This window comes from Phyllosticta citribraziliensis, assembly GCF_038025025.1.
Source record: "Phyllosticta citribraziliensis strain CPC 17464 chromosome Unknown J3D65scaffold_10, whole genome shotgun sequence".
Lineage (NCBI taxonomy): Eukaryota > Fungi > Ascomycota > Dothideomycetes > Botryosphaeriales > Phyllostictaceae > Phyllosticta > Phyllosticta citribraziliensis.
The window spans coordinates 9,698-35,627 of NW_027117347.1; the positions used below are offsets into that span (position 1 = coordinate 9,698).

Below are 25,930 nucleotides of genomic sequence, written 5' to 3' on the forward strand. Positions count from 1 at the left end.
TGAACAGTTCTCTTTCAGACAGAAGTGGTCTCCTCAGCTCCCGGGGCGGGTTTCGCTTTGCGCAGCTCATGCGGGCCACACAGGGCTCGCCGACGACCTCCCTGATGCGCAGCTACCCCAGTCTTCGAGCGCAAGGCTCCCAATTCCATGGGAATACGGAGAAATATGAGCTCTTTTGAATTGGCCTGCGCGGTTTGGGAAGGAGCCTGTTAGTCGCAAGCCCCAGACCAGCTTTCCGCGAGTTCATCCACTCCCCATGGCCAACCGGCGACACTTTGATCAGCATTCGAGCCCCAAGCCTGTTATTTCGCGAAAATGTCAATTCGGCCGTCCTTTTCAAGATGGGCTTGCGCGCCTTTGTCGTTCTCAGCTCCTCCCGTTTAACAGGGGAGTATCTGAATCCGCTGAACTCGCCGTCGTTACTCACTGTCGATACCCTCTTGACGGGTACCAGAGTACGAGGCCTGTCTTGCTGCAGAATTTCCAATTGGACAGTGCTCTTTTCAACGGGACCGCGCGATCCGGACTATGCGCAGAAGGCCAACCCAGACCGCACCCTAGCCCGCCCCGACCACACCCTTCGGCCAGCAGATTCGTCACCCTTGCAGTGCGAAATCCAGTCTCGCACGGGTCTACCAAAGAGACTGCGCCGATTCGAATGAGCCATGACTCGTGACCATCAGATCAGGACTTTCCTGCATACGGAACCCCACAACACTGCCTGCAAAACGAGGGAAGAGGAGCAAGAGATGAGCACAAACGCGCGAGGCAAACTTTTTATACGGATCGAATCAGAAAATTCGCCTCTTCAAGATGAGCCTGCGCGCGAGCGACCGGAACAGTAAGGCACTTGTATTTGTCCCCGGAAGTGCCACCGCCTGCAAAACAAACCAGGCAGAGAACTTTTCCGAAGCCAGGCGGGGCCCAGAGAGGCTTTATAAAACCTTCCAGGCAGCGCCGCTCTTTCGATTGGTACTGCGCGATCCCGAGAAGAGTCGTTGGATGGGTTGAACTTGTCCCGGACGGCAACCTCCGAAGGTCTCTTCGTCAGGGTAGGAATCCGGGACTTGGGAGAGAGGGACTTTAGATTTTGGCATGAGCCAGCTTAGAAAGGTCCGCTCTTCAAGAATTGGGGCTGTTCTCCCGCGCCGGAGACGTGGTTTGCCTCAGGGTGGCCCGGGGCATCACCCACCAAAACAGGACCAGCGGCAGTTAGCTGGGTATTTGAGAACGAGGAGCCGGCTTACTACCAATCGAATCGGAAAATCCTCCTCTTTCAATGGGACATGCGCATTCTGGGTCCACATCTGGTGCTCCACGAGTACTGTCCCAGGATGACACCACGAGCAAAACAGCCCCACCGGGATTCTAGCTGGATATTTGAGAGCGAAGGGCCGTTCCCTCGCCAATTGAATTAGAAACCTCCCCTCTTCCCATGGGACACGCGCGTTCTGCGTCCGCATCTAGTGCTTCACGAGATCTCTTCCTGCATAATGGACCCACCAGCAAAACAGGACGAGCAGAAGTAGAGCTGGATTTTTGAGCGCCAAGTTCCGTTTCCTCGTCAATTGGGTCACGAGCCTCCCCTCTCGAAAGTTAACCTGCGCATTCAGGCCAGAGCCATGGTTCCTTTTCAATCGGGCAAACTCACAACACGTCCATCATGCGAGCATCCAGCGCAGAAGAAGCGAAGCGACTGGTGAGAATAGGATATGGAAAGGCACAACGCGACCTGCCGGAGCTCGCAGATGGACGCAGAAGAAGCGAAGCGACTGGAGGTTGGAGGAGGGGAGCACTCGACAAACCAGAGCTCGCGGATGGACGCAGAAGAAGCGAAGCGACTGGAGGGTGGAGGAGGGGAGCACTCGACAAACCAGAGCTCGCGGATGGACGCAGAAGAAGCGAAGCGACTGGGGGTGGAGGAGGGGGAGCACTCGACAAACCAGAGCTCGCAGACGGACGCAGAAGAAGCGAAGCGACTGGGGGTGGAGGAGAGGGAGCACTCGACAGCCTGTGCACTGGAGAGCCACCCGCGGTGCGATCTCCCCTCCTGACTCGAGATCTCGACGAACAAACGTCCGCGAAGGCTTAGAATTGGATGTTTAATCAAAGGACCTCTACAAACAAGGATGGGACTGCGCAATGTTGAAATTATCTAGATCTACCAATGTCTGCCGCGACTATGCACGGGGCATCAAGTACAGCCAGAATGAGGCCAATCATGTCCGGCACTGTCCTGAATAGGCTCGGACTACGTTTTGCAACCTCAGCGGCCTCGAAAGCGTGGGACCAAGGACCTCCTCTCCAGATCCCGCCTGGTGGCAAAAGACAAGCCCGTTGACGTCCGGAAGAGGCGTCCACTGTCAACTCTGTCTACTTCTTTGCCAGTTTTTCCTCTTGCCGACGCAGCTTCATCTCCACGCTTGCGTTTCGTGCCCTGTGGGCCATGCTCTCCCTTCTCTCCGTCACGAGATTGTCTGGTGGGCCGGCATCATCAAGAGCGATGGCTGAGTGGTGTCAGGAGTGGGCCGAGACGTGGGCCCAGGATCAGATACCTAGGATTGGAGCGCAGAGCTCGGCTGGCCTGTCCAAGACCTTCTGTAGGTCTAGAAAGTAGATAAGAGTATGTTTGGGCGACTGGGGATCTGTCGGAAAGCCAATGGGGCTGCCTAGTGTCTTGCCCGTCGGCCAAACCGCATTCGACAAGTAGTATTTAGCGCTCCCTCACTCCTTTCCCGCTTCCCCCCAAACTTTGTAGGCTTCTTCTATAGACATCATGTGATAGGTAAAAGGTTGTTTCTTGCTTGCCGCTGTGATACCGCGCTGCCCACAGCCCAAAAGCCGAATCCACTCAACGACAGTTCACGGTTCCTCGTCAAAGCATGTATTTTGTGGCTTCCAACTCTGTCCGTCCCTAGTTTAGAGTGGTTATGACATGCTGCGATGCTTTGTGCGCCAAAAAGACCCCTACCCGGTCCGAAATGCTTCGAATATTACCATCGACGTCCGAAAACATTCACGTATTCCCTCAGACATGCCTTGAATGGCCCCAGACTTTTTATATGGCGTTTCAAGCGTCGTCTTCCACCCCGAGGCTAGCCAAAACGCTGATCCCGTGTCTTTTTGGCAAAAAGGGGTCTCCAAAAACCAACCCTACATGTTTAAACTTCTTCAATCTTGTCCAAACCGCTCCCATACTTTGCACTTCACCCTTTCTCGGCCTTCTTCCACCCTAGGGCTTGTCAGAGACCTGTATCTCGGCCTAGATTCAAAAATGAGGTTTCCCAAAACTTTACCCAAATACATCAACTTTCCCATTTCTAGCCGTATCGCCCCGGGACTTTTTCTATCATGTTCTACGGGCAATCTTCCACTATCGGAGTAGTCAGAAGGGCGAAAATCGGGCTGGTTCTCAAAAGGGGGTTTTCAAAAATCAACCCCTGACACACAAACTTCCTCAGTTTTGGCCGTATGGCTTCCAGAAACTTTCTATGATACTCTCCAGGCTCTTCTCCACTATTGGCATGCTCAGAACGGTATATATACGCCTATTTGCAAAAGTGAAGAATTCAAAAACGAATCGGCAGAAACCAAACTTTCGCGTCTTTGCTCCTACAACTCCAAGATTAATTCTACGAGCCTCTCAGCGCCAGAAAGACTACTAGGGAGACTTTCATGGCATTCGGAGCAGGTTTTGTTGTGTCTGAATCTCCAAATCCACCAAAAGTGGATTTCCAGGAACCCCAAAACCACGTCCGATGCATCTGAAACTAAGCCAGGCGTCTCTGCGAGGTACGAATGACTAGACGCGAGTGTTTCCAGGCTGAATGGACCAGATTTATACTCGCAGGAAATTTAGTATCCCAAAACATCACCTCCGAAACCTTTCATGGAATCAGCCCGAATGCTCCCGGAACTCTCCCTATAGCCTCTAGGGGCTCAGATGAAGGAGTCAAGGCCCTCTCCAGCCGTGTTGGTAGAGCTTTCGTGTTTAAATATACCAGTGATTAGAGGTTTAATTGTATTTCTGCTCCACCAAAAGCTTCGATTTTGCCCTCCATTTTATTTTTCCCCTGTGGAAAAGGGCTTGAATGTGCCACTAGAGAGCTCTGAGAGCAAGCGGGCTTCATTTGAACTGGTTCCGTTACAAAACGATCCGCCTACGCCAGAAAATGTTCCAATACAGGGCCAAAGCGGTGTCAATGGGCGATTACAAGGCTTCGGGTGGTTTATACACTTTTAATTGACCCTTTAGTATTATTCCGAGCATCTAAAAGCATCTGGAAGCCCGCAAAGTCAAAAGGAGAACCGAGGAGCACTCAAAAGTCAAACGCCCAAGGAGCGTCGGGACCTTGAATACAAGCTGCTCCGCGCATAATCTGCATGAGAAGGGTCCATGGAGCATTTAAACGGCCATGTAACGCCTTGTTGGACGTGGAAGCATCTTCTACAAGTGAAGCGGGCTGGGTGGACGGGGCGGCACGTTCAGACTTGGACAAGGACAACAGGGTGCACGCACGATGAGGAGCATTTGATTGGACTTGCGAGCATCAGAGTCGCTCCGGCAGGGGCAGGTGCTCTGCTCCGAAGGGAATACCCATACCGCAGAAGCGAATACGACGGCGGCAAGCAAAGCCCCGCCAGTTCTCCCAGACGTCTTCTCCCAGCACACCAATCATCCCCAAAGAGCGCTGCGCGAGACCTACACTTGTCTTCTTCAATCGCCGTCCACAACCTCTCCTCAGCGTCCGCTTGTTTCAAGGCCGACTCGGTGTAACTCCTCCTCTTTTCCTCATCCTCGTAGGCGTTGATTTCGTCCAGACTCTCCTCGAGATCCTTTCGAATGTCCAACACAGAAGTCATCGACACCATGACATTCTTTTCCTTGTACTCTTGCATGGCCCGCTTTTGGATTACGGTGTTCGCTGTGGTAAAGTCAGCAAATGAAAGCATATCGGGAAAGACGCTCACCTTGGTAAGGAGTGAGCCTGACAGCCTTGCGGGTGTAACTGTGCCAGTCATGAGTTCCCAGCTTCTTCGCGTCATCATCGTGAAGGGCAGCGGGACTGTGGCCAAGTCCGAAGCCGGACGAAATGTTGCCGGATCCGATTCTTGCGAAGAGAATCTCGCCGGCCAAAGCCTGGTCGAGCTTCCACACCTTGTAGATGACGAAGTTCTGGATGGAGTATTGGGGGAAATGGGCGGCGCAGATGGCTTCCACGAGCTTCATGATGTACGCGTTGCCGCCGCGGTGGTTGGCGTATGCTTCGAACATGGCTTTGGCGTTGTTGGTGAGGCCGAATCGCGCAAACGGACGCTTCTGCCTTTCATCTCCTGGCTGAGCGGGCAGCATGGTGCGGGCGCGGGCCACAAACTCACGCACCCTGCGGAGAGCCTCCTCATCTTCCACGTATGCGTTTCCGGTGGCATGATGGAAGCGCGCGGTGCTGCAACAGGCGGAATTCGTGTGCGTTGTCGCGTAGGTGCAAGGCGGTTGTCAACGGAGGTGGAGATGCCCTGGTGGAGGGCGCGGAAGTTTTGGATGGGAGGATTGAGGTTCAAAGTTGGGTGTCGGAACTGGAGCTCTCCCCATTCGGGCCGCGATAGCCTCCGGAGGAGCAGGCGCCGGGCGTCGTAGGTATAAAGTCTCGGACTCCCTCCGCTCCTCTCTCTTTTCCCTCTTGGTCCACGTTCACAACTCGTCGGTACGTTGCTTGTTGCCGGTTGCAAGCCAGTACTAACCTTGGAGTCTGAATAGCCTTCACATCTCTGCCCTCGGACCGACCAACCAACCAACCAACCAAACCCTCTTCTCAAGTAAGCCTCATTACCAAAACCATGGGTTTGCATGGCTAATGGCTATAGAATGCCCGATTCACCTGAGCCGCCTCCTTTGAGCGAACTCATTCCGAAGTTTTTGGCGCAATTAGAAATCAATGATGGAATACTTCAGCGGCATCCCGCCCTCATCGCCATGATCGATCGACGCCTCGCTGATCGACGCCTCGCTCGCGACAACAACAGCAGCAGCGGCGAGCCCGCGGCGGGCAGCGGCGGCGAGGCCGGCAAGGATGACGGCGCTGGCGGCGAGGGCGAGGGCGACAAGGGCGACAAGGAGAAGAAGGAGGAGAAGAAGGAGGGCTGAGGAGGCCATTAGAAAAATTCCTCATTTCCATGCCGAATGACTTGAAGCTTGACATTGTGATTCCCACTGCAGCATATGGGTCCGTTGGGTCGTATTCGTATGACAACCCACGCAAAGCACATCTCGTCGAAAAGTACGAGCGGATCGTCGAGTTGGAGCAAAAGATCGAGGTCATGGAGGCCGCACGCCGCCAATCGTACATTTCCAAGCTTGCGGCATGGACTCTTTGGAAGTGAAGACCGTGGCGAGTGGGACCTTTTGACCAGATCATGGCGACGCGGCCTTATGTCCCGCCGAACTCCACAACATCCTCCATCTGACAACACAACATTTTCAATTCACTCTTTCCAATCTCCAACAAACACTCAAGTCAGCCATCACCCCTCGCCTTGGATGTTGCACGACTGACAGCTGTAGGATGACTCCCGAGAACAATGACACGTCTCGGGGTAGGCAGCAATCAGAATTTGTCCACCCGAGCAATCTCCAAGTGATCAAGTGTCGTGAATGAGCATGCAGGATTCTCCCGTGAACAGTGAGTACTGGTCCAGCAAATGGTCAAACGTGACTACTAAGTTCAACCAAGGAGGTTGGAAAGGCTTCTGATTGAAGGATTCGCAAACGTCTTCGTGGAACCATCGAACGGCTGCTGGCGGTGAGGGATACGACAGGCATGCCCAGCGGAGCATTCTGCTGTCGTCCTCATCAGGCCTGCCCATCACCGCGGCGGAAGGCTTTGCAGGCGGTTGGGGATTTGTCCACATCTCCAAGTCTCGGCATACTTCGCTCACCCTGTGTTCGCGCGGATGCGGACTTCCCGAGTCAGATTTCGTGGTCTGCGGCCCATACGGCTGCGAAGAGAGACTCTGCGCAACCTTGCAAGCAGAACGAAGATCGTAAGTTGTCTGGCAGTAGCCCTGCCGGCCGTCGTTGGTATGAACAGAAGCCGGAACCACCGACGAGCGGACGCCGAGCTCCTCGAAAAGCACAGGGAGCTCAACAATTACGCCGAGCTCGAAGCGCAGGCAAATAAATGCGCGCGGAATCGACGCAAATGAAGAGGGAGTCAGAGGAGTATTTCGCTCGCGGCAAGGCCACGATGGAACGACTCGAAGCGGGTATCTCCGAGGCGAACAAGGCACACGAGACCAGGAGCCTCCAAACCCGCCATGGGCGAGTAGTCGCAATGAGCTAGGATACGTCCAATCGGTAGTCTTGTGGGCAGAGCAAGCGTCGGACTGTTGGCTCTTCTCGTGAGTCAATGTCAAATCCCTCCAAATTTCGCACAGAAGGTGAACGTACCACCCGAACGCTTGGGAAAGCCGAGCCAAAGTCTGCATGAGGACTCGTGGCTCGTCTGCTTTGATTTTTTCGGTGCATGGTGATCATCCTCTCCGAGCTGGAATCCGAAACTTGGCTGAGGGGGCACTGCTTAGGGAGCGAGCAGAGGTCAGGTTGCAGACGCCGCATCCACGGAAAACCGAACGTGAAATTTGCGCGAGGAGAGATGGCAAAAGGCTCTGAAGGTCGCGCAGTTCGCGGTTTGAGGATCCCAGCACCATTCCTCCTCCATTGTAATTGCCATCGTTGGACTGAATTGTTCGAGGAGCTTCGTAGCGGATCTTCGGCTCTAGATGGTTGAGTCGTTGCCGAAGATTGGCTACCAAGGCTGCCCCGTGAACGCCTGACAGGGCCCTTGGAATGAAGCCTGGGTGTCCCTGGGCCTCGGATCCGCGGGTGCAGCCTTCTTGTTCGAAGCTCCAATCCAGCAGAGCGTCGTAGACGGTCTCGGTACGTATATCGTGTGGAAGGACTCGCGCTGCGATCGCTGGAGGCACAAGAGGCTTCGAGGGACGGTCGACGTGGCGGGTTTGAAACCGAGTCTGGCAGGGATCGAGTTAGCCTGGCACCAAGCACAGAAGATGCGGACAGCAAGACTACCATACATCTCAACCTAGCTCTCTGCTTGGTCGCGGGACACCAAAGCTTGTGCAGTGCTGTTGTGACGCGCCGTGGACGGGCCCGCGGCTGGCCATGTGGCCGCATTGAGAGGATGTCGTGCGGCTGGTCATGTAATGAGAGTCATCGCTTGTGCATTGGACGCGTCTTTGAGGCGGAGGCTGTGGTGATGGGATGCGGTCGTGCCGTTGATGAAACGTCGTCGCGCGGAGATGCAGGTTGGGGCTGCCCGCGCCACACGAGAGCCCTGGTAGATTCCAGCTGCGCCACAACCAACCTCACCCGCCGCTCCATCTAGAGACTTCGAATTGGACGAATGCGCGAAACAGAGGTAGTCATCGAGGAGCTCGGGGAGCATGCTATCGCGCGAATGAAGAGCAGCCGCCGAGGAGAATCAACACGGCTAGCCGCCAGGATGCACTTTGGATGGTGTCATGAATTGTGCGAGAAGAGTCTTCATTTGCATCCTTTGAGGGTTTGTACAGCTGCCCCACCAATCCCAACCATGAGTCCTGAACTTGCTCCCTACCAGTTCCTCAGCTAACCGCCGACAGTATGTCCCGTCTGCATGGCCGCAAGCTTCTCCTCCATGGCTCCCATCTTCTCCTCCATAGCTGCCATCCTCTGCTCCATTTCAACCATGCGCAGGCTGCGCTCGTGCCTCAGCATCAAGAGCGTCCTTTTCCTTTTCAAGCTCGGCACAACGCTCCTCGAGGCGGGCCACGCGGTCTTCAACGTGGGAGACATGCTCTAAGACCTTGGAACAATGCTCTTGGACGCGGTCGGCATGGTTTCGGGCGTTGGTGGCAGACTCGTGGACGTTGGAACAATGCTCTTGGGCGCGGGCAGCACGCTCTCGGGCTTCGGCGGCATCATCTTGGACTGTGGCGGCACGCTCTTCGACTTTGGTAACATGATTTTCGACTTTGGTGGCAAACTCTTGAACGCGGGCAGCATGCTTGTGGACGTGAGCGGCATACTCATGGATACGAGCAGCACGATCTTCGACGTTTCCATTGCCCACATCGGTGCTGATGTCTTTGAGATTCGAGTTCTCGCGTTCAAGGTCGTGGATCTTGCGCTCCAGCTCGCGAATGATCGCCGAGTAAATGCCTCCTTTGGGTATTAGCATCATCCTTGTAGACGAGGAAGCACGACTTACCGCCAGAGCCTATGCCGCCGGTCTTGAGCTTTGGGGTGGCCATCGAAGGAGGGGGGCTATCGTCTAAACGTCTGTCAGCTTCATCCTTGGGTACAGGCATGTCAACATACGGCCCACGGCACTCTGACTGGACTCCGAGCTGGGCTTGGAGAAATCCTGAGACTCCATCTTCAATTGCTTGATGGCGTGACCAGGGAAAGGCGTGTTTGTGTGGGTGGCGCGAGTTGAACGTGTTTGTCGGGTTGTGGTGGGTTTAAGCGAGCGGTACCTATTGATGTCGACGCCGCCGTCGGCCACAACATCAACACAACCTGGATTTGCCCGGCATACACCCACCTGCGCTTGCTCTCGTCTCCATCCGCCGGGCATCACCTGCCAACTCACCATCAAAAGCGCCCTTGTCGCGCCCTCACATTCCCCTCTCTTCGTCTTGCCACCGCCCACATCTCTTCATGTGCTGCGATGTCATCCTTCCCGAAGGTCCTCTCGAAGAAAAAGCTCAGGGTCCTCGCGTGGATTGAGGAGTCAACAGCCCAGACCGCGCACTCCATCATCTCCGAGTCGATCGCGCAAAAGGACGAGGCCGGCGTTGCAATGGAGCTCTGGGAGTATTCTACGGACATCCTCTCGGTCTTGAAGCACATCTTGTCGTTCGAAAAGGACGTGTCGAAGCTCAAGGCGATGCTTCAGAACGTCGTCGAGGGCAGGAGCGTGCCGGGAGAGGTGCAGTTGGAAGATTTCCTCGAGGTATTCGACAAGGTCCACGCGGAGAAGGCCAACTTGAACGAAAAGAAAGGCAAGTACTCTTGGACATTCAGTGAACCAATCTGACTTTGACCAGACCAGAAGCACCAGTTGGCTGAGCAGGAGCAGGCTGGCCCGGCAAGCAAGAGACAGCGGCTTTCGACCGAGGCCCCCGAGGATCAACAGCAGCGCGCCATCACGACCCCGACGCATGAGGGCAAAGCGCCTCCGCCCTTGGTGGATTGGTCCAAGGCCCTTTTCTGCAAGATGCCGCCCGGCTGGGACTATGAGCCTGACGAGCCTGACGAGAATGACCTCAGTCTTGTCTGGGAGAGGTTGGTCTACGGTTTCGGTCGACCGCGGTCGTGATCCGAGTTACGAGACGCCATTGCCGCCCGTGGAACGCCATTGGGATCGAGTTCGAGGTCCGACGGACATGCAGGGTGGTTTTTGCGGTGGGCAACTGCAGAATTCTTGAAAAGGTCAATACACGGGGTCAATACACGGCGCCATTGACGGTTGGGGCAGCAACAGGAGTGGAAAATTGGAAAGGAGTCTTCATCAATCAATGCTAGCTCAAGAAGAAATTGACCTACAATCGATGGCATTCAACCCAACAAGACGTGCGGGCGCATTCTTTTCATGTAGCGGAGGAGCACTTGGCGTTTGTGCCGGGCTGCGGTCAAAACGTCATCGGATGAGTTCAGGACAGCTCGATTGGAAGGCCAAGCCTGTTCGAGGAGACATGAGGCAATTCGAGATGGAGACGAGGCGTGGATAGGCCTGCGGCATGCGGCGGTTGGGTCGGGGATGAGGTGTCGTTTGGGTGAGTGGAGCGAGCAGTGACGGGATCTGCCGGGCCGCGCGGGCCGAGCTGGGTCCGTCGGACCCCTGTCGCGCGCGGATCTCAACCTCAACCTCTCTCGACTCACGCGCGCTGACCGTACGCCACTCCTCTCCACTCTACATCCCCGCCATGACCCTACGATGCGCACTCGCTCTCCACATCCGATCTGCCTTCGAAGGGCGAATCCATGCGTCCGCCACCCCGATACCTCGCTGTGAGCCGCAGAGGAGGAATAGGTCCGACCAACGTACTCTCGAGGACCGCAACGAGCGGTTTGACGACCGCAAGGCGTAGGAGCAGCTCTTCCTTAACCATCAGAAGCTACACCATCTTCTTGTGTTCCTCTGAAAGGTCAGCGTTGCTTCATGGTACAGGATTGGGACGCACCGAAGAGGGAGGTCTTGGACTCGCGCTCGTCCGCCTTCTCCATAGCCTCGAAAAATTTGATCATGGTGAGCCAGTCCATTATATCATTCGCCAGGTTTTCTGCGGACGGGAATGGCTTGCTCGAGATTTCCTCTGGAGATCGAGGGATGGCGGAAAGATGTGAGTTGGAGAGGCAAGGCTAGAGTTTGGGAGACATGAGGGATGGGGCTGTGGCTTTGCAGGATGCAAGGTGCGCCAATTCACAACTCTTTCATTACACTTTCACTTCACGATTTTGGCTGGGCAGATGGATTGTATTCAATGGCTGACTTGTAAGCCCAGACGCTCCACCTCAAAAATGTCCCACCCGAAAGGTCGGCATTGTGCCGCATGTTCAACCGGACCTGTAATCGTCAGTGTTGTGCTCGGCGACGCAAGGTGAAGCCTTACTTGGAGTCATCGGTAGAAGGGCTGCTGGCCGCGAGCTGAGCCCGAAGGCTATCGATCATGGCATCCTTGTCCTTGACCTGGGTCTGGAGGCCGTCAATGATGTCGTCCTTGTCCTTGAGCTCACCCCGAAGGCGGTTGACGAGCGCGGCGAAATGTAAAAGCCGCTCCAGCATCGAGCCCACGGGCATCTCATTCAGTACAAGCGGCATCTACGGCTGGTTAGTATGGATACTGGCGGAAGCGCTCGCACTGGTCGTCTTACGTTGGAAGATGTGATTGAGCTTGATGGAGGGTAGATGATTCAGTGGCAGAACGCGTGGTGACCGTCCAGGCCTGTAACCACCACCGCAGCACCGGAAGCGAGCGGCGCACAGACCTCCCCATCTTCCGTCTACACCACCAAGACGCCCCAGGCGACTTTGCACCTTCTCCAAACCTCAAACTCTGCACATTTCTCCCTCGCCTCCGCAACGTAAGAGGCTGCAATCCAACCTGTTGGGCAGAAGATTGGCTAACATGCCGACAGTATGGATGCTCAACCTCCAAGGCGCGACCATGGCGCCGATATGCTGCGCCTCTTCAACGAGATCCGGTCAGTAGCCGTCAATTCCATCTTACTCAATGCTGTACCGACATTTTTGTAGCGGCAAACTCGACGAGGCCAACGCCACCCTCGTCTCCCACATGGGCTGGCTCGCCGCCCTCGCCAAACATGAGCAATCGCTGCATGTGGCCCGCCCTCCTCGACAGGGTCTGCCTGACATTTCTACGACAGTCGAGGCGGCTGTCTCTGCGTTGCGTGACCATCAGCGGGAGCTTTCCACCGTTGGAGATCCGTCAGATACGTTCACCAACGTCTTGGCGCACCAGAGGCAAAGTCTTCAGAATCGATTCACTGCTTCCATGCGAGCCTCTAGAGTAGCAGCCACGCAATCGCTGCAAACGGTCCGCGCTCCTCGCCCCCTCTTGACGAACGAAGTTTCTGCGCGTGTCCAAACTGCCGCAAACACCTTGAATGCCCACCGTCAGCAGCAGGCAGAGTCTACCATTTCCGACGCCGCGAACGATCTGCCTGGCTTCACCCGCGCCGTGTTCAATCGAGAGATGGCGCGCAGGGCCCACCACGAGATAACGAGCACACCAAGAGCAAGCCTGGCCGCTCCTGGACCGCTCCCCCGTCACGCTCGCCGAGGCGGCCCCCGCTTTCGGAACTGGATGACGACGCTGGATACCATCCGCCAGAGTCCTCGCATTGCCGCTCTCCCGCCAAACAGGGCCGTCTTTACGCAGGGGGAATTGGCTTACCTGAGAAGCATGGACATCGCGGTTGCCACTGCCACGCGGACAATCAATGAGATGGCGCAGGTTGTGCAGGAGCTAGATGTCCGTCTCACAGCCTTGGCCACGAAGTCGGTAGCTGTTGAGCGCAAGCTTCGTGACTACCACGGTCGCCACGGAATTCATCGTGGTAGTCCGTAGTTCGCGATGGTGGCTACGGGGCCTCCTCAGGTGGAGCTGGCGCTAAGAATGAACAACCAAGAGAGCACGTTACTTGGTAGGGACGCTGGATGAGGTATTGGGGACCAGAGATTGGAATGGTGGGATGACGTATGGCGTGGGAGCGCGTTACTTGACAAAAGGCTGGATGAAGGATGACCAAGGCTTGGGATATTCAGATTGGTTGGATAGGTTCGATCAGAGCAAGTAGAAAGCTTGGGAAGTTCAGAGTCCCGTGTAGCAGAATGGATACTACTCGCCTCTGATAAGCGCAATGACTGCATGAAACCTCTGTCCCGTAGAGCATTCTATCCTTGTGTTACTACTCCGACTCGCACTCTCCTCAGGCTCGACGATGTGCCCCAATATGGACTCCCGCGCCCAATCTTCTCGACATCCACCATGTCTCCACGGTCCACTGTGGCTGATGCGGTGCGTCCTCTTTGTCTGCTTAGCCCAGATGCTAATTCCAGAGGCTGTCGAGTTTATGAAGTTGGACCTGAAGAAGGCCAGGATTGTGCCGCCTTTCTTTCAATTCTCGAGACATGGTGCGGAACCATCGCCGAGTGCCGCAGTCACAAGGCCGAGTCTGACATTGGAAAAGCTGTCGAAAGGCAATCTTCAACGCGATCGACGAGAACAGGGCCACTCGTGGAGGCATTGAGAGCGCCTGGGGCCGGACATTTCGTGCGAGAACATCGGGACCAAGTGCGAGCAACATCAAATCGAAGACTATGTTGAGTCGGCTTGCCTTCGCCATTCCTCCGTTCCAAGCTCATTTGCATTGTGACGAGAAAGATCTGACTTGAGCCCAGGCATTTGAAGGACAGCGCAGGGGACGGGTCTTTGTGAGGCTTCTCGTTGTGGTGTTGGCACGGCGGTGCGCGGAATATATTTGATTCTGTCAAAGGTTTGAAAGGACGCAGCCAGCGAGGCACTCGAGCGGGTTCAATTGGGAGGTCAGGCCAGTTGTTCTGTCAAAGATTTAAATTAGCCTGCGCAGCCTCTGAGGGATGCGAGTGAGGGTCCAATTACGCAAGCGCATGTGATTGGAGCTGTGATTTGAGAGGTGTCCAGGAAAGATTCGGCTGGCCTTCATACTGCCATCAGCCTCGCTACGGCCATGCTGAGATGATGCCGTGAGTGATGGGACGCCGTGGTGTGGAGTGTGGCGTTGGTGGTTGAGGTCCGGGCGGCTGGGCCAAAGCGCGCTAGTCCTTTTTGGACCACGCGCCACCACTCCCAACCGTTTCCTCCATCTCTCCTCTGGACAACACGGCACGCTCGACGACCATCGCTCTCGGACCTCTCACGGCCAATGTGGCCTCGAAATCCCCCGCCGACACGGCGCAGACATTGCTGGGCGCCAGCTTCGACGCGACGCGCACAAGCGCTGCCTGGGTAACTCCATTAGCTCACGCCATTGACGAGATCTGACCGCTCGCAGACTTCTTCCAGGCTCAGCACCCGACGCCTCATCGTCAATCTCCGTTTGGCGCATGCATCCTCTGCCATGATGTCGTCCGCGAGTCCCCTCCCCAGGACCGCATCAACGTCTTTGACGCGGCTGGCTCCGCTCACCCGCGCAATTCGGGACCCCCCAAGTCGGCTTCATCGCAAACACACTCGAGATCGCCCCGCTCTTCCGTGAGACAAGCCAAAGCCTCGGTACAATGGTCATGGTTAGAGGTTGGGTTTAGGTTTAGGCTACCAAGGGGCCACGGCGCGGCTCGCGTCATCCCTTGCGCCTTGCAAATCCTACGCCACAAACTTCCATTCTCCGTTAGGCGTCGAAACGCTTAGCGGGACCGAGGCCCCCAACATTGGACAGCCCCTTCCGTGGTCCGATGCGTTTGTGGAGGTAGCAATGGAGTAGGATGAGTCTGTCGCGAGCTTGGCAGTGTGATGAAGCCGCTTTTCGACACCGCGCACAAGGTAGCGCTACCTTGTCAACTTCGTGGTACGAATGGCAATGAAAGCAACGAAAACAGGCGGCCAGCCTCTTGCAATCCCCTGGACATCTCTACTGGGACTTTCTACGCGTGCTGGATCATCCTGGCCCAGCTCCGAAATCACCGAACGCTTGCAATGCCTCACCGGCGGCAACAACAACAGCGGCCGCGGTTGGCACCACCGCTGGCGGTGTCGAAGACACCAAAACCAACTCTCCTACCCCTCGTCTTCCGGACACGGTCCCCCCAATGATGTGTCTGAGGGCCCAGGTGGCAGCGACGGCGAGGGCGAGGGAAGGAGGAGGGCTGAGGAGTACGTTTAAGGATCCTGTCTAGAAATCATCGGTATGCCTTCCTTTCGCTTTACCTCGTTCTTATCACTGCGCTGACCATTCAATGCAGATTCTGTACCTGTCCATCTCTACCCCGCCGCTCTGCCGCTCTCTTTGTGGTGTCCCTGTACCATTTTCCTGTAAAACTACCATCATCGTACGTAAAGCCTTCTCATTGCGCTAAAATCAAAGAATGAAAACCGCTTTCCTGTCATCTTCCTCTTCTTTTCCGGTCTTCACAACCGTCCATCATACAATCATTACGTATAAGCTAACAATTTGTATAAGAACCATATCATTCCATCATGCCTGGCCAACAGCCAAGCCAAACCCACCAAAGAGCGAGATCGACAGGCCGGTGGACCAGGCACGCACCGCCGCTATCAGGAAATCTCAGACCTCGCAGCAAGATTTCGAGCCAACACACCTCCGATCCCCTCGCCCTCCTGGACCCACCACAACTTCGCGGCGAAGAGAGACAAGGAGAGGCACAGGAAGAGGGGGAGACATTCTGCTTGCGTGTTGAGCGCGAAGCTATTCTCCTCTTCTGATTGCATCGACCGTGCTTTCAACAACAGGTTGTATTCGCTCTCTTTGAGCTGTTGTGTGCGCCGCCATTCGCGAACAGCAAGAAGCAGGCAACAAAGGCTGGAACGGACACCTTATCGCCTTCGAAATACAAGGGAGATGTCCTCCCGCGCAGGCACACCTCCAATGTGGCCATGAAGAGTGGACTGACGAGGCGGCGCATGAACCATGGGAGATGCGGACAATTTTGGACGACGTTTGAGGACAGGGTATGGAGGGCATTCTGCTTGATTCATTTTTGGCTCCCTCATGCCCATCGCGCTTCTAAGCTCCACGTCACTTGCACTAGTGTGACGTCCATGGCCCACCCTCCTTCTCATTCCTGGTTTTCCGTTGCGTCCTTCGCAGCTTTGAGCTCCTCGAGCTGAGCACGCAGCGCTACGCACCTGGCGCGAAGCTCTTCCTTCATGGCATCCTTCTTCTCGAGCTGATCACGCAGCGCCGCTTCCTGAGCACTCTGCTGATCCATCTGGGCACGCTGCCGATCCATCTGAGCACGTTGCTGCTCGATACGGGCATGCAGTGCCACGCTCTGGGCACGCAGCTCCGCTTCCTCGGCGTGCATGACCCTGGCCAGGAGCTGCTTGTGGTATTCTGCAAGTGTCAGTGTATGCTCCCCGAGACCAACGTTCCATGACGTACCGCAGGTGGCACAAGCGCAAGTGGACATGTCGCAAGTTGTGGCGTTGTCGTGATCGGAAGCCATTCTACGACCATCAGCTTTCCCCATGACGCCAGAGAGACGGATAATCACCTTTTGGGGGGTTTCTTCGGTATCATGCGAAAAGGGTGGGTGGAGGTGGGTGGTGTCGTTGGTGGAGATGGATGTGTGGTCTTCCGCCTTTACAACCGCAGCCCAAACATCATCGGCGCTTCGGCACATTGATTCCGGTAGCGCCTGGACGGCCAGGAAGGTGGCACATGTTGGAAAAACTACAGAATCACAGGCACGCAAGCAGAAGGATGTGGGCTGGAGAGGCAGGCTGGAGTTTGGGAGCACGGAGATGGCGCTGCGGCTTTGGAGGATGTGAGGTACGCCATTCACTGCACTTTTACTTCATGATATTGGCTGGGCAGACGGATTGTATTCAATGACTAACTTGTGATCCCAGAAGCCCACCCCTTCATAAAACGTCCCACCTGAAAGGTCGGCATTGTGCCGCACGTTCAACCGGACCTGCAATCGTCAGTGTTGAGCTCCGCGGCGCAGGATGAAAAATTACTTGGGAGCCGAGTCATTGGCAGAGGAGCCGCTGGCTGCGAGCTGAGCCTGAAGGCTGTCGATGATGGCATCCTTGTCATTGATGATGGCATCCTTCTCTCTGACCTGGGTCTGGAGGCCGTTGATGACATCGTCCTTGCCCTTGAGCTCAGCCTGAAGGCCGTTGATGACTTCGATTGTCAGCGAGAGCCGGTCCGCAGCCGACGGCATGGAAAGCTGAGAGAAAGGACGGCGGGGTGCCCTTCTTTGCAGGAGAGGTGGGGAGGGCGGCGGGGCGGCAATGCGCGCGCCTTTGTCGGCGATCGCGTGAGGCATCTACGGCAATTAGTCTGGATGTTGGTGGGAGCGCTCGCACTGGTTGACTTACCTTGGAAGATTTGGTTTAATTGAGGGAGGGCAGGGTTGAATTTCGCGGTGGTGGGTTGAAGGTGGTTGTCCACGGCATGCCAAACCACTCACCGAAGTCACCAGAGCACCAGAAGCGAGCGACGCACAGGCCCTATCTACACCACCAAGACGCCCGCTCCAGCCATCACCAATCTTCGAAATCTGCAATCACGTTGAGCACTCACAGTTCACGGGAAAATCCTGCATGCTCATTCACGATACTTGATCACTTGGAGACTGCTTGGGTGGGCAGATTTTGATTGCTGCCTACCCCGAGACGTCACCTACGCACAGAGAAACCATCATTCCAGCAAGCCCCGGTCCGCCGAGAAGCTCACTTCTTGTCCTCGCCCTCAGCCTTGATCTCGTACTTGACGTCGGGGTGGGTCTTGGCTTCGCCAAGGAGGACCTGCAACTCCTTCAAGAGGGCATGGTAGTCTTCAATCTTCACACCGTCCTTGCCGTCGAGCTCGGAAATCTTGCCAGCGAACACGTTGTCGAGCTGGTGCTTGATGTCGACGAGGTCGAAGGTGTCGGCGAGGTAGTTGATCGCCTCCAAGAACTCCTCAACCTTGCGCTTGCAGGCGTCGATGGTACCGACTGAAAGGTCAGCAAGCGACAAAATGTGGCGATTCGGTACTTACTGCCGGCGAGAATGTGGTGAGCGAGCAAGAGTCTCTCGTATGCGTCGTTGATGTCAGGCTTCGGGCCGGCTGCGACTGTTGGCAAAGCACACAAGAGTTTTGGAAGCTACTCACGAGTGGTATTGTCGGACATGGTTTCTGCTGCGTCCTGTCAGTGGCGCCCGTCGCAGAGGGCGAGTGGGCTTACCTTTGAGTTTGGTATCGGAGAGGAGGGTGATGGATGAAAGGTGTGGTGGGAAGATGGATGGCGGATCGAGAGGGGGAAGCCGACCTTTTATACCCCAGCATGAGTGTCTGCGGGCGGCTGTCAAGGTCAGGTGAATGTTTGCCAGGCCAGGCCTCTTCCAACCACGCCCACAAACCGCTGGCACGCGCCTGAAATCAGCAAGCAGCACGCCTTTCTCCGTTGGTGCCTAGCAATGGCGTCAGTTTTGCCACTCAAAATGAGTCTGCGGTGCCACAACGTCGGGTCCGGTAGTCATGCAGTCAAGGAACGTTGCCATCCGGCTTGATGAATACTGCCGAGGTTATCAAGAGCATGACCAGGCTTCAGCCAACGTTTGCACATCTGATTGAGCCAATATGTTTGCAAACGCTTCTTGATTCTACCGTTTTCTGCACCAACAGAATGTGGAAATTGGGTGGAAGGGATTTTATTTGCTACTCAATGGCGGCAGCAACCTCTCCCTGAGCCTCTGGAACTGCTCCTCCGGGAGCGCGAATTTGTGGAGACGAAAAAAGGCATCACAAAGCACCAAGCTGTAGAGAAATCTCTCCATTCTTTCTAATTCCTCGTCCTTTGAATCCCAATTGTTTTGAATCCCGATTTTTCCAATCCCGGTTGTCCTTCGATCCTTGTCCTTCTAGCCCATCTCAATCACCAGCAATCCAGTGGGAGATTTCGTCGAGACTGGTCATCTTACTGTCGAGAGGCATCATCAAGAAACCGACGCCTTTGGGGCGGAGTTTGATACACGGGCGTTTTTTCTGCCTGCAGACGCCGCAGGCTTTGCTGGCAGCCTTTGCTGACGCGTGACCCACGCCCCTGGAATCGAGATGAGCCGTCATGTAGCAGACTCCTTTCTTTGCATTTTTGCTGGTCGCTTGCACCGCAACCCGATGAACCTTATCATCGTCCTGGGAAGATTCCATGCACAAGCGCCTGATCTCTTGCCTGAGCGCAGAGGGCCATTCTTGATACACTGTTTCTTCCCCGTTTGACTTGGCCCACAGATTGGTGAGAACATCGGACCACCCCTTTTTGCGAGATCCACCGTCACGGGAAGGGTCTTCCGTGTTCTCCTCGTCATCCACATTCTCCTGTCCGGCAGAGGGTTCCAAGTCTGCGTCTTCGAGTCCTTCTTCGCCAGCGTCGAGAGACTGCTCACGAGCAGGCTGACCAGAACCGGTCCACGAATGCTCCCCAGACTGCCCACGAAGACCTACAGACTGGCGCCGACTGACAGGCTGGCCGGGGGCGAGAGACTGCTCAGGGTCAACGTCCAGAAGTTGGCCACGACCCTTAGACCGGGTGCGACGGATGGGGGCAGGCTGTCCACCACTGGTGCGTGAATGCTCTGCTGCAGCAGGCTGCTCACCACTGGCAGACTGGCGACGACTGGCAGGCTGGCCGGGAGCGACAGACTGCTCAGGGCCAACGTCCAGAGGTTGGCCACGACCCATAGACCGGGTGCGACGGACAGGACGTTGGGCAGGCGGGCCCCGATCGGGATCGAGAGGCTGGCCACTGGGAGTCTCTTGGAGGGGAACGGGGGAAGATGATAGTAGATTGGGGTCGGCAATTGGAGAGTCGACATTCAAATCGGGACGGCGCAGTTTGTTGGCAAACTCGTCGCGGCTGACCGCCACCTCTCGCCCTGTGGCGTCTGGGGCGTAGGTTGCAGCTTTGGCTGGCTTGGTGGGGGGTGGAAGGTCCTCCGCTTTTGCCTCCGCCTTTTTCGCCGCTTTCGCCGCTGCTCTTGCTGCCATCTTTGCCCTTACAGCGTCCAGTGCTGCTTCTGCTGCTGACGAATCCTTCAGATCTGGGGCGAAGGGGTTGGTTGGAGCGCCACCCAGGCCAGTTTCATGGGGGTCTTGCGACAGGCCAGCGGGAGGAGCCTCTCTGGTGGCGCCACGGGGGTTTTGAATTGGACCACCACCGAGGCCAGCGCCACGGGGGTTTTGAGTGGGAGCACGACCAGTGCCACGGGGGTTTTGAATTGGACCACCACCAAGGCCAGCGCCACGGGGGTTTTGAATTGGACCACCACCAAGGCCAGCGCCATGGGGGTTTTGAGTGGGAGCACGACTAGTGCCACGGGGGTTTTGAATTGGACCACTACTAAGGCTAGTGCCACGGGGGTTTTGAATTGGACCACTACCAAGGCCAGTGCTATAGGGGTTTTGAGTGGGACCATGACTAAAGCCGGCGCCACGGGGGTTGTGAAGACTGGGGGGCAGATCTCTAGGAGTACTAGTAATGACAGAGCTATATAGATTGTTAGTTATATGCATAGCGGTAGAAAAGGCTTCTCTATGAATATAAGGAAGACTGAGACTATATCTAGATACTAGAAGTATTAGTGCTATAGCGATATTAGGTAAATGGCTGAGGTCTTTACTAGAATAGACTTACTTTAGGCCTCTAGGCTAGTTTGCCCTTATAGATAGGCTAGATATCTCTAGGAATTTATCTATTTTACCTTTCTAAGAAGGAGAGTATGGCCTCTTATAATAGCTAGGTTAGCTTTTACTTTTAGATTAAGAATCCTATAGTAAATAAAAGCCTAGGTCTTTAGTCTCTAGACTACTAGTAAAGGACTCCTCTATATTTACTTTAGATAATATCTCCCTTATATAGTAAGAGAAATAACTAGCTTAGGTTAGCTCCCTTAAGTAGTAAGTAAGATGGCTAGTATATAGGAGAGTCTTATTATTAGATAATCTTTCTAGAGTAGAGTCTATTAATATTATATTAGTTAAAGGAGTTCTAATATCTTATAGAGGTATAGCACTCTACTAGGGTAATTATCTAAGTAGGTAATATAGGAGTATTTATACCTAGTACTAGGAGCTATTATTAAGGGCCGTATAAGTATTATATAACTATAAGTTTATAAGTATAAAGGCAGCCTTTCTAGTATCTCTAGGTTATTAGATTCCTTTAAGGAGGGAGTTATAGAAGATATATTAGATATACTACTACTTATCTTAATAGAATTTTCTATAGTAGAGGTAGGAGTATTTATATATAATAGACTAGTAGAGGTAGGAGTATTTAAATATAATAGACTAGTAGAGATAGGAGTATTTATATATAATATAACTATAGTAGTAGGAGTATTTATATATAATATACTAGTAGTAGTAGCTTAACCCCTTAGTATAGAGATATTACCCTTATCTTTAGACTTACTATATTCCTTAAGCTTCTCTATTTTCTAATAGATGTCCTTAGTTTTTTTAATTAAGTTTTATATATTCTTAATATTAATTTTAGGCGGCATTCTTAAAATATTAGTAATATCTAATATATAAAGTGCTAGTCTTACTTATTAATAGGTAGATTAGGTAGCCAGCCCTATTAAAATACTTAATAGTTAATAGAGGTAGTTATTTAGTAGTTACTTTAGTTAGTAGTTATCTTAGGGTTATAGCTAAGTAATAGGACGGCAATATTTTTAGCCCTATACTATAAGTAAATACTCCCTAGTAGAACTAGAATCTTTAAGTAGATACTCTATTTATATAGGCCTATAGGGATTAAGCTATAAATAAATAGTTCCTATATAATTAATAGCTAGTCTCTAGATATTTCTATCTACCTATAACCTACTTTAGGCTAGCTTTATTAGTTCTAGTACTATCTTACTTAGGTATAGTAGGTAGCTATACTAACTAGGCTATTATCTAGTATAGTACTACTCTAATTCTCTACTACTAGACTTATAATACTCTTTTATTCCTATAACTATAGTATCTCTAGGTAAATAGTATACTAATATCCTCCCTTATCTAAAGGATAATATCTTTAATAACTCTAATATCTCTTATAACTCTAATATCCTTAAAGCTAGTAAATATAGCTAGTCCCTAGTATCTAAGATCCTAGACTCCTACCCTAATAAAGAAACCTTTAGTATATTAAGTATAATTTATTTTATAATAAGAGTTAGAGCTAACTTTATTCTAGTTAATAAGTATACTAATACTTAGAGCAGCGCGTCTATCTATTACTAAGAGATAAGAAATATTAATAGTAAGGAATAGCTAAGCTTGCTTTAAATAATAGGGCTAACCTCTATAGATATATAGTATAACTATATATAGCTTTACTAAGTATACTTAGAACTTACTAATAATATTAAGGCTATAGACTAGCTTAATATTAGAAAGGAGAAGGAGATTTATAACTTATATACCCTTAATAGAGACTTATATAAGGCTATAGAAAAAGCTAAAGCTAACTTAGTACTAGTAATTAAATCTTAGCTCTTAACCCTTATATTAAAAGAAGAAGTCTCCTAGCTTACTAAAAAGGTTAAATCACTTATTCTTAAGATTAATAATATAGCTAATACTATTTCTTAGCTTAGTAATATAGTTAGAGCACTCTATATAAGGGATTATAGACTAGAGGATATTAAAGGTAAAGGTTAAGTAAGTATATTATTAAGGAGGATAGTAAGTACTACTACCCTTTCTACTATATTATTAATAGCTAAGGCTAAGGCTATAGTTAAGTAATACTATAGTAGTTTACCTTATATATAACCTAGTAGTATATTTAAGTCTATAGGTATACTTACTAGCCCTAGTATATCTACCCTCTCCTTATACTAATAGGCTACCTAAACTATTAGCCTAGTTTATACTTATAGCCCTAAAAAGGGACTTAGTTAGTATACTATAACTCTAAGTAAACCTTCCCTTACCCCTTAAGGTAGCCCTATTACGCCGTCTACCCTACGCCCTAAGAATTTTATTAAAAAAACAGTAAAAAGGATGGCTTTATAGACTAAGTATAATAAGTAACCTAGTACTAATAAGGACCTTCTATAGTTAAGGCTTATTATAAGCTATATATAGTAGTTAGGAAAGGGCTAGAGTTAGTTAAGTAGAGTATAATAGTATAATATAGACTCTTTCCCCTTTTAAGACCTATTTATAATAAAGTAAAGAGATTTAAAGGTTTTAATATATTATAATAACTATAAACTTAAATCCTCTAGTATAGTTAATATAACTAGAGGAGAAGAATAGAAAGCTTTAGACCTAACTTATAAATAGTATTACTAACTAGTAAAGATAGATAAGGCATATAAGGTTATTTCTACTATAATTAGCCCTAGAATAATTATTATTAGTTATTAGTATAGGGTCTAGATAGTAGATAAATAATCCCTAATAGATAAGATTAATTTATTATATACTATAACTTTTATAATTAGGCTATAGATATAGCTATCTAAGTAGACTAGTCATCCTCTAGCTACCTAATAGTAGCCTATTTATAGCCTAAGATATACTAGTAACACTTTATTCTCTAGAAATAAAAGGGAAGTAGAGATAATTAATACATTTAAATCTATATAAGAAGGTTAGGAAATAAGTCTAATTTTAAAGTATAAAGTAGATGCCTATTTTATAATCTATTTTTTATAAGTGTCCTAGCCTATAATACTATTATAGCTGCTTTAATCTAAAGCTTAAAGACTAGTAATTAGGAGCTATTATCCCTATACTTAAATAATCCTATCTAGTATCTTAATATCCTACTACCTAAGCTGGCTAACCTTATTTCTACTATAAGAAGTAGCCTATAACTACCTTATATCCTATTAGAGTAGTCTTAGTCCTTATAACTATAATAGTAGGCTCTAGATCTCTATCCCTAGAAGTAGTATCTACTATATAGGCTTATTATCTTTTTAGCTTAGCTTTATCTCCTCCCTACTTCTTATACTTCTAACCTAGGTAGAGTTAGCATCTTATAATTAAGTAAAGTAGTAGAGAGTTACTAAGGGTCTCTTCTCTTATACTCCTAGTATAAACTAGTTACTTAAGTTCTATAATATAATCCTATAACTAGGTAAGCTTATTATAGAGGTTACTAGTTTAATCTTCTAAGTAGAAAATATTAGCCTTAAGCTTAGAGTTATCTAGGAATATTAGTACTACCTATAATAGAAAGATCTAACCTACTATAAATAGTCTCTACTTTATACTTATATGCTTTATTTAGCTCCTCCTAAGATACTATAGAGTTAGTAGGAAGCTCCTTAGGGCTTATCTTAATATATAAGTAGTATGGCTTTACTATCTAATCTAAATATATAGCTATAGTAGAGGAGGGGTCGTAAATTATAGCTAATATAGTAGATAGGAAGATAGAGTTAACTATATTAAATTTAAATAGATTTAATCTAAGAAGAGGATAGGAGTAGACGTAGTAGTAGATATAGAATATTTATATAGGCCCTCTTAATCTAATAACTACCTAAATACCTATTATCTATTTAGCTTTCTAGCTTTTTTTAGAATATATAGGACTAGACTTACTTCTTATAGTATATTAATCCTTACTACTATTTAGTAGGATTCTATTTAAGAAGTATTTAGACCCTATAAAGCTTACTACTATATAGTACTCTAGCTAGGGATCGCTATACTAGCTAAATAAAAAGGGAGGGAGCTTTAATAACTACTTTAATATACCTAGACTAATTTATAACGCCTAGGCTAGTTACTTTTAGAAATTATTTAAGATAGATAAGAAATTTTCTATTAGTAGCTAGAGGGCATATAGAGCGACGCATAAATTACTCCTAGTAAGGGTATATAATATACTATAGTAATAGAGATGCTATAGTATTATTAGTAGTAGTTAGTAGTTAAGGTAGCTAGGCCTAAGTATACTAGTCTAGTTATAGAATATACTACTACTCTTTTAACTATTTCCTCTATCTCTTCTTTTTATCTAGATAATATAACACGCTTAACTACTACTATTACTCTTAGACTTCTTATAGCTAGAGTGACCTTAAAATTCCTACTATAGGGTAGATATTACTAGGCGCCTAGATAACTTTCTCTATTAGCTTATACTATTAATAAGATAGGACTACTTACTAATTTCTTCTAGGCTATATAGTACCTAATCCCTTATCCTTAATCTCTACTTAGTATATTATACGCTCTCTACTATACTCTTAGCTCTTTTATTATCTATAGGCTACCTACTACTTACTAGGGCTAGATACTTTTAATATAACTAGCTCTACTCCTACTATAATATACTTATATATATAGTCTAGGATGCTCCCTAGGTTACCTTTATTAAAAATAGACTTAAGATTTATCCTCTATAAGATAATTATAAGACCTTAGTATAATAGTTATAGATAGAGGTTAGGTTTAGGTTTAGACTACTAAGGGGCTATAGCGCGGCTTATATTATCCCTTATACCTTATAAATCCTATATATACTATAAACTTCTAATCTCTATTAGGTATTAAAAAGCTTATTAGTAGAACTAAGGCCCCTAATATTAGATAGTAGTAAAGTAGGATATATTACTATATACTAGAGACTTACTACCTTATTAACTTTATAATTTAAAGGGTAATAAAAGT

General features: G+C 50.4%; 8 protein-coding genes across 8 annotated transcripts; 3 read left to right on the forward strand and 5 right to left on the reverse strand.

Moving 5' to 3' along the window:
- The first annotated feature begins 4,351 nt into the window (after nt 1-4,351).
- On the forward strand, nt 4,352-5,802 carry J3D65DRAFT_51685 (uncharacterized protein). Its single transcript, XM_066796632.1, has one exon. It carries the CDS (start codon nt 4,844-4,846, stop codon nt 5,636-5,638), a length of 795 nt encoding a protein of 264 aa, XP_066652180.1. The 5' UTR covers nt 4,352-4,843; the 3' UTR covers nt 5,639-5,802.
- A 725-nt stretch (nt 5,803-6,527) lies between these two features.
- J3D65DRAFT_51691 (uncharacterized protein) lies at nt 6,528-8,302 on the reverse strand. The gene is made up of 3 exons (XM_066796633.1): nt 8,092-8,302; nt 7,448-8,028; nt 6,528-7,392 (listed from the first exon to the last, which is right to left on the reverse strand). Exons 1-3 carry the CDS (start codon nt 8,189-8,191, stop codon nt 6,640-6,642), a joined length of 1,434 nt encoding a protein of 477 aa, XP_066652181.1. The 5' UTR covers nt 8,192-8,302; the 3' UTR covers nt 6,528-6,639.
- Nucleotides 8,303-8,693: 391 nt separating this feature from the next.
- J3D65DRAFT_51725 (uncharacterized protein) lies at nt 8,694-9,646 on the reverse strand. The gene is made up of 4 exons (XM_066796634.1): nt 9,603-9,646; nt 9,377-9,534; nt 9,267-9,329; nt 8,694-9,220 (listed from the first exon to the last, which is right to left on the reverse strand). The coding sequence occupies exons 2-4, from the start codon at nt 9,432-9,434 to the stop codon at nt 8,739-8,741; spliced, it is 603 nt and encodes a 200-aa protein (XP_066652182.1). The 5' UTR covers nt 9,435-9,534; nt 9,603-9,646; the 3' UTR covers nt 8,694-8,738.
- J3D65DRAFT_633323 (uncharacterized protein) lies at nt 9,588-10,602 on the forward strand. Its single transcript, XM_066801114.1, has 2 exons — nt 9,588-10,062; nt 10,108-10,602. The coding sequence occupies exons 1-2, from the start codon at nt 9,729-9,731 to the stop codon at nt 10,377-10,379; spliced, it is 606 nt and encodes a 201-aa protein (XP_066652183.1). The 5' UTR covers nt 9,588-9,728; the 3' UTR covers nt 10,380-10,602.
- Nucleotides 10,603-11,522: 920 nt separating this feature from the next.
- On the reverse strand, nt 11,523-11,960 carry J3D65DRAFT_679324 (uncharacterized protein). The gene is made up of 3 exons (XM_066803680.1): nt 11,936-11,960; nt 11,674-11,882; nt 11,523-11,627 (listed from the first exon to the last, which is right to left on the reverse strand). Exons 2-3 carry the CDS (start codon nt 11,880-11,882, stop codon nt 11,618-11,620), a joined length of 219 nt encoding a protein of 72 aa, XP_066652184.1. The 5' UTR covers nt 11,936-11,960; the 3' UTR covers nt 11,523-11,617.
- A 163-nt stretch (nt 11,961-12,123) lies between these two features.
- J3D65DRAFT_633329 (uncharacterized protein) lies at nt 12,124-13,439 on the forward strand. The gene is made up of 2 exons (XM_066801115.1): nt 12,124-12,265; nt 12,318-13,439. The coding sequence occupies exons 1-2, from the start codon at nt 12,201-12,203 to the stop codon at nt 13,150-13,152; spliced, it is 900 nt and encodes a 299-aa protein (XP_066652185.1). The 5' UTR covers nt 12,124-12,200; the 3' UTR covers nt 13,153-13,439.
- Nucleotides 13,440-16,358: 2,919 nt separating this feature from the next.
- J3D65DRAFT_679326 (uncharacterized protein) lies at nt 16,359-17,638 on the reverse strand (the record flags this gene model as incomplete). Its single annotated transcript, XM_066803681.1, has 3 exons — nt 17,266-17,638; nt 16,685-16,749; nt 16,359-16,636 (listed from the first exon to the last, which is right to left on the reverse strand). The coding sequence occupies exons 1-3, from the start codon at nt 17,577-17,579 to the stop codon at nt 16,359-16,361; spliced, it is 657 nt and encodes a 218-aa protein (XP_066652186.1). The 5' UTR covers nt 17,580-17,638.
- Nucleotides 17,639-19,168: 1,530 nt separating this feature from the next.
- J3D65DRAFT_605380 (uncharacterized protein) lies at nt 19,169-20,809 on the reverse strand (the record flags this gene model as incomplete). The annotated part of the gene is made up of 1 exon (XM_066798351.1): nt 19,169-20,809. The coding sequence occupies one exon, from the start codon at nt 20,807-20,809 to the stop codon at nt 19,169-19,171; it is 1,641 nt and encodes a 546-aa protein (XP_066652187.1).
- Between the last annotated feature and the right edge of the window lie 5,121 nt (nt 20,810-25,930).

Coding starts and splice junctions, on each gene's coding strand:
- J3D65DRAFT_679324 (XM_066803680.1), bottom strand. CDS start 11,882: ATGCCGCTTGTACTGAATGAGATGCCCGTGGGCTCGATGCTGGAGCGG.
- J3D65DRAFT_51725 (XM_066796634.1), bottom strand. CDS start 9,434: ATGGAGTCTCAGGATTTCTCCAAGCCCAGCTCGGAGTCCAGTCAGAGT. Junction 9,330..9,376: donor CAGTCAGAGTGCCGTGGGCC/GTATGTTGACAT, acceptor ACAGACGTTTAG/ACGATAGCCCCCCTCCTTCG. Junction 9,221..9,266: donor CGGCGGCATAGGCTCTGGCG/GTAAGTCGTGCT, acceptor TAATACCCAAAG/GAGGCATTTACTCGGCGATC.
- J3D65DRAFT_633323 (XM_066801114.1), top strand. CDS start 9,729: ATGTCATCCTTCCCGAAGGTCCTCTCGAAGAAAAAGCTCAGGGTCCTC. Junction 10,063..10,107: donor CAACTTGAACGAAAAGAAAG/GCAAGTACTCTT, acceptor GACTTTGACCAG/ACCAGAAGCACCAGTTGGCT.
- J3D65DRAFT_633329 (XM_066801115.1), top strand. CDS start 12,201: ATGGATGCTCAACCTCCAAGGCGCGACCATGGCGCCGATATGCTGCGC. Junction 12,266..12,317: donor CGCCTCTTCAACGAGATCCG/GTCAGTAGCCGT, acceptor ACATTTTTGTAG/CGGCAAACTCGACGAGGCCA.
- J3D65DRAFT_51691 (XM_066796633.1), bottom strand. CDS start 8,191: ATGCGGCCACATGGCCAGCCGCGGGCCCGTCCACGGCGCGTCACAACA. Junction 8,029..8,091: donor GCAGAGAGCTAGGTTGAGAT/GTATGGTAGTCT, acceptor GATCCCTGCCAG/ACTCGGTTTCAAACCCGCCA. Junction 7,393..7,447: donor CTTTCCCAAGCGTTCGGGTG/GTACGTTCACCT, acceptor ACTCACGAGAAG/AGCCAACAGTCCGACGCTTG.
- J3D65DRAFT_51685 (XM_066796632.1), top strand. CDS start 4,844: ATGTCCAACACAGAAGTCATCGACACCATGACATTCTTTTCCTTGTAC.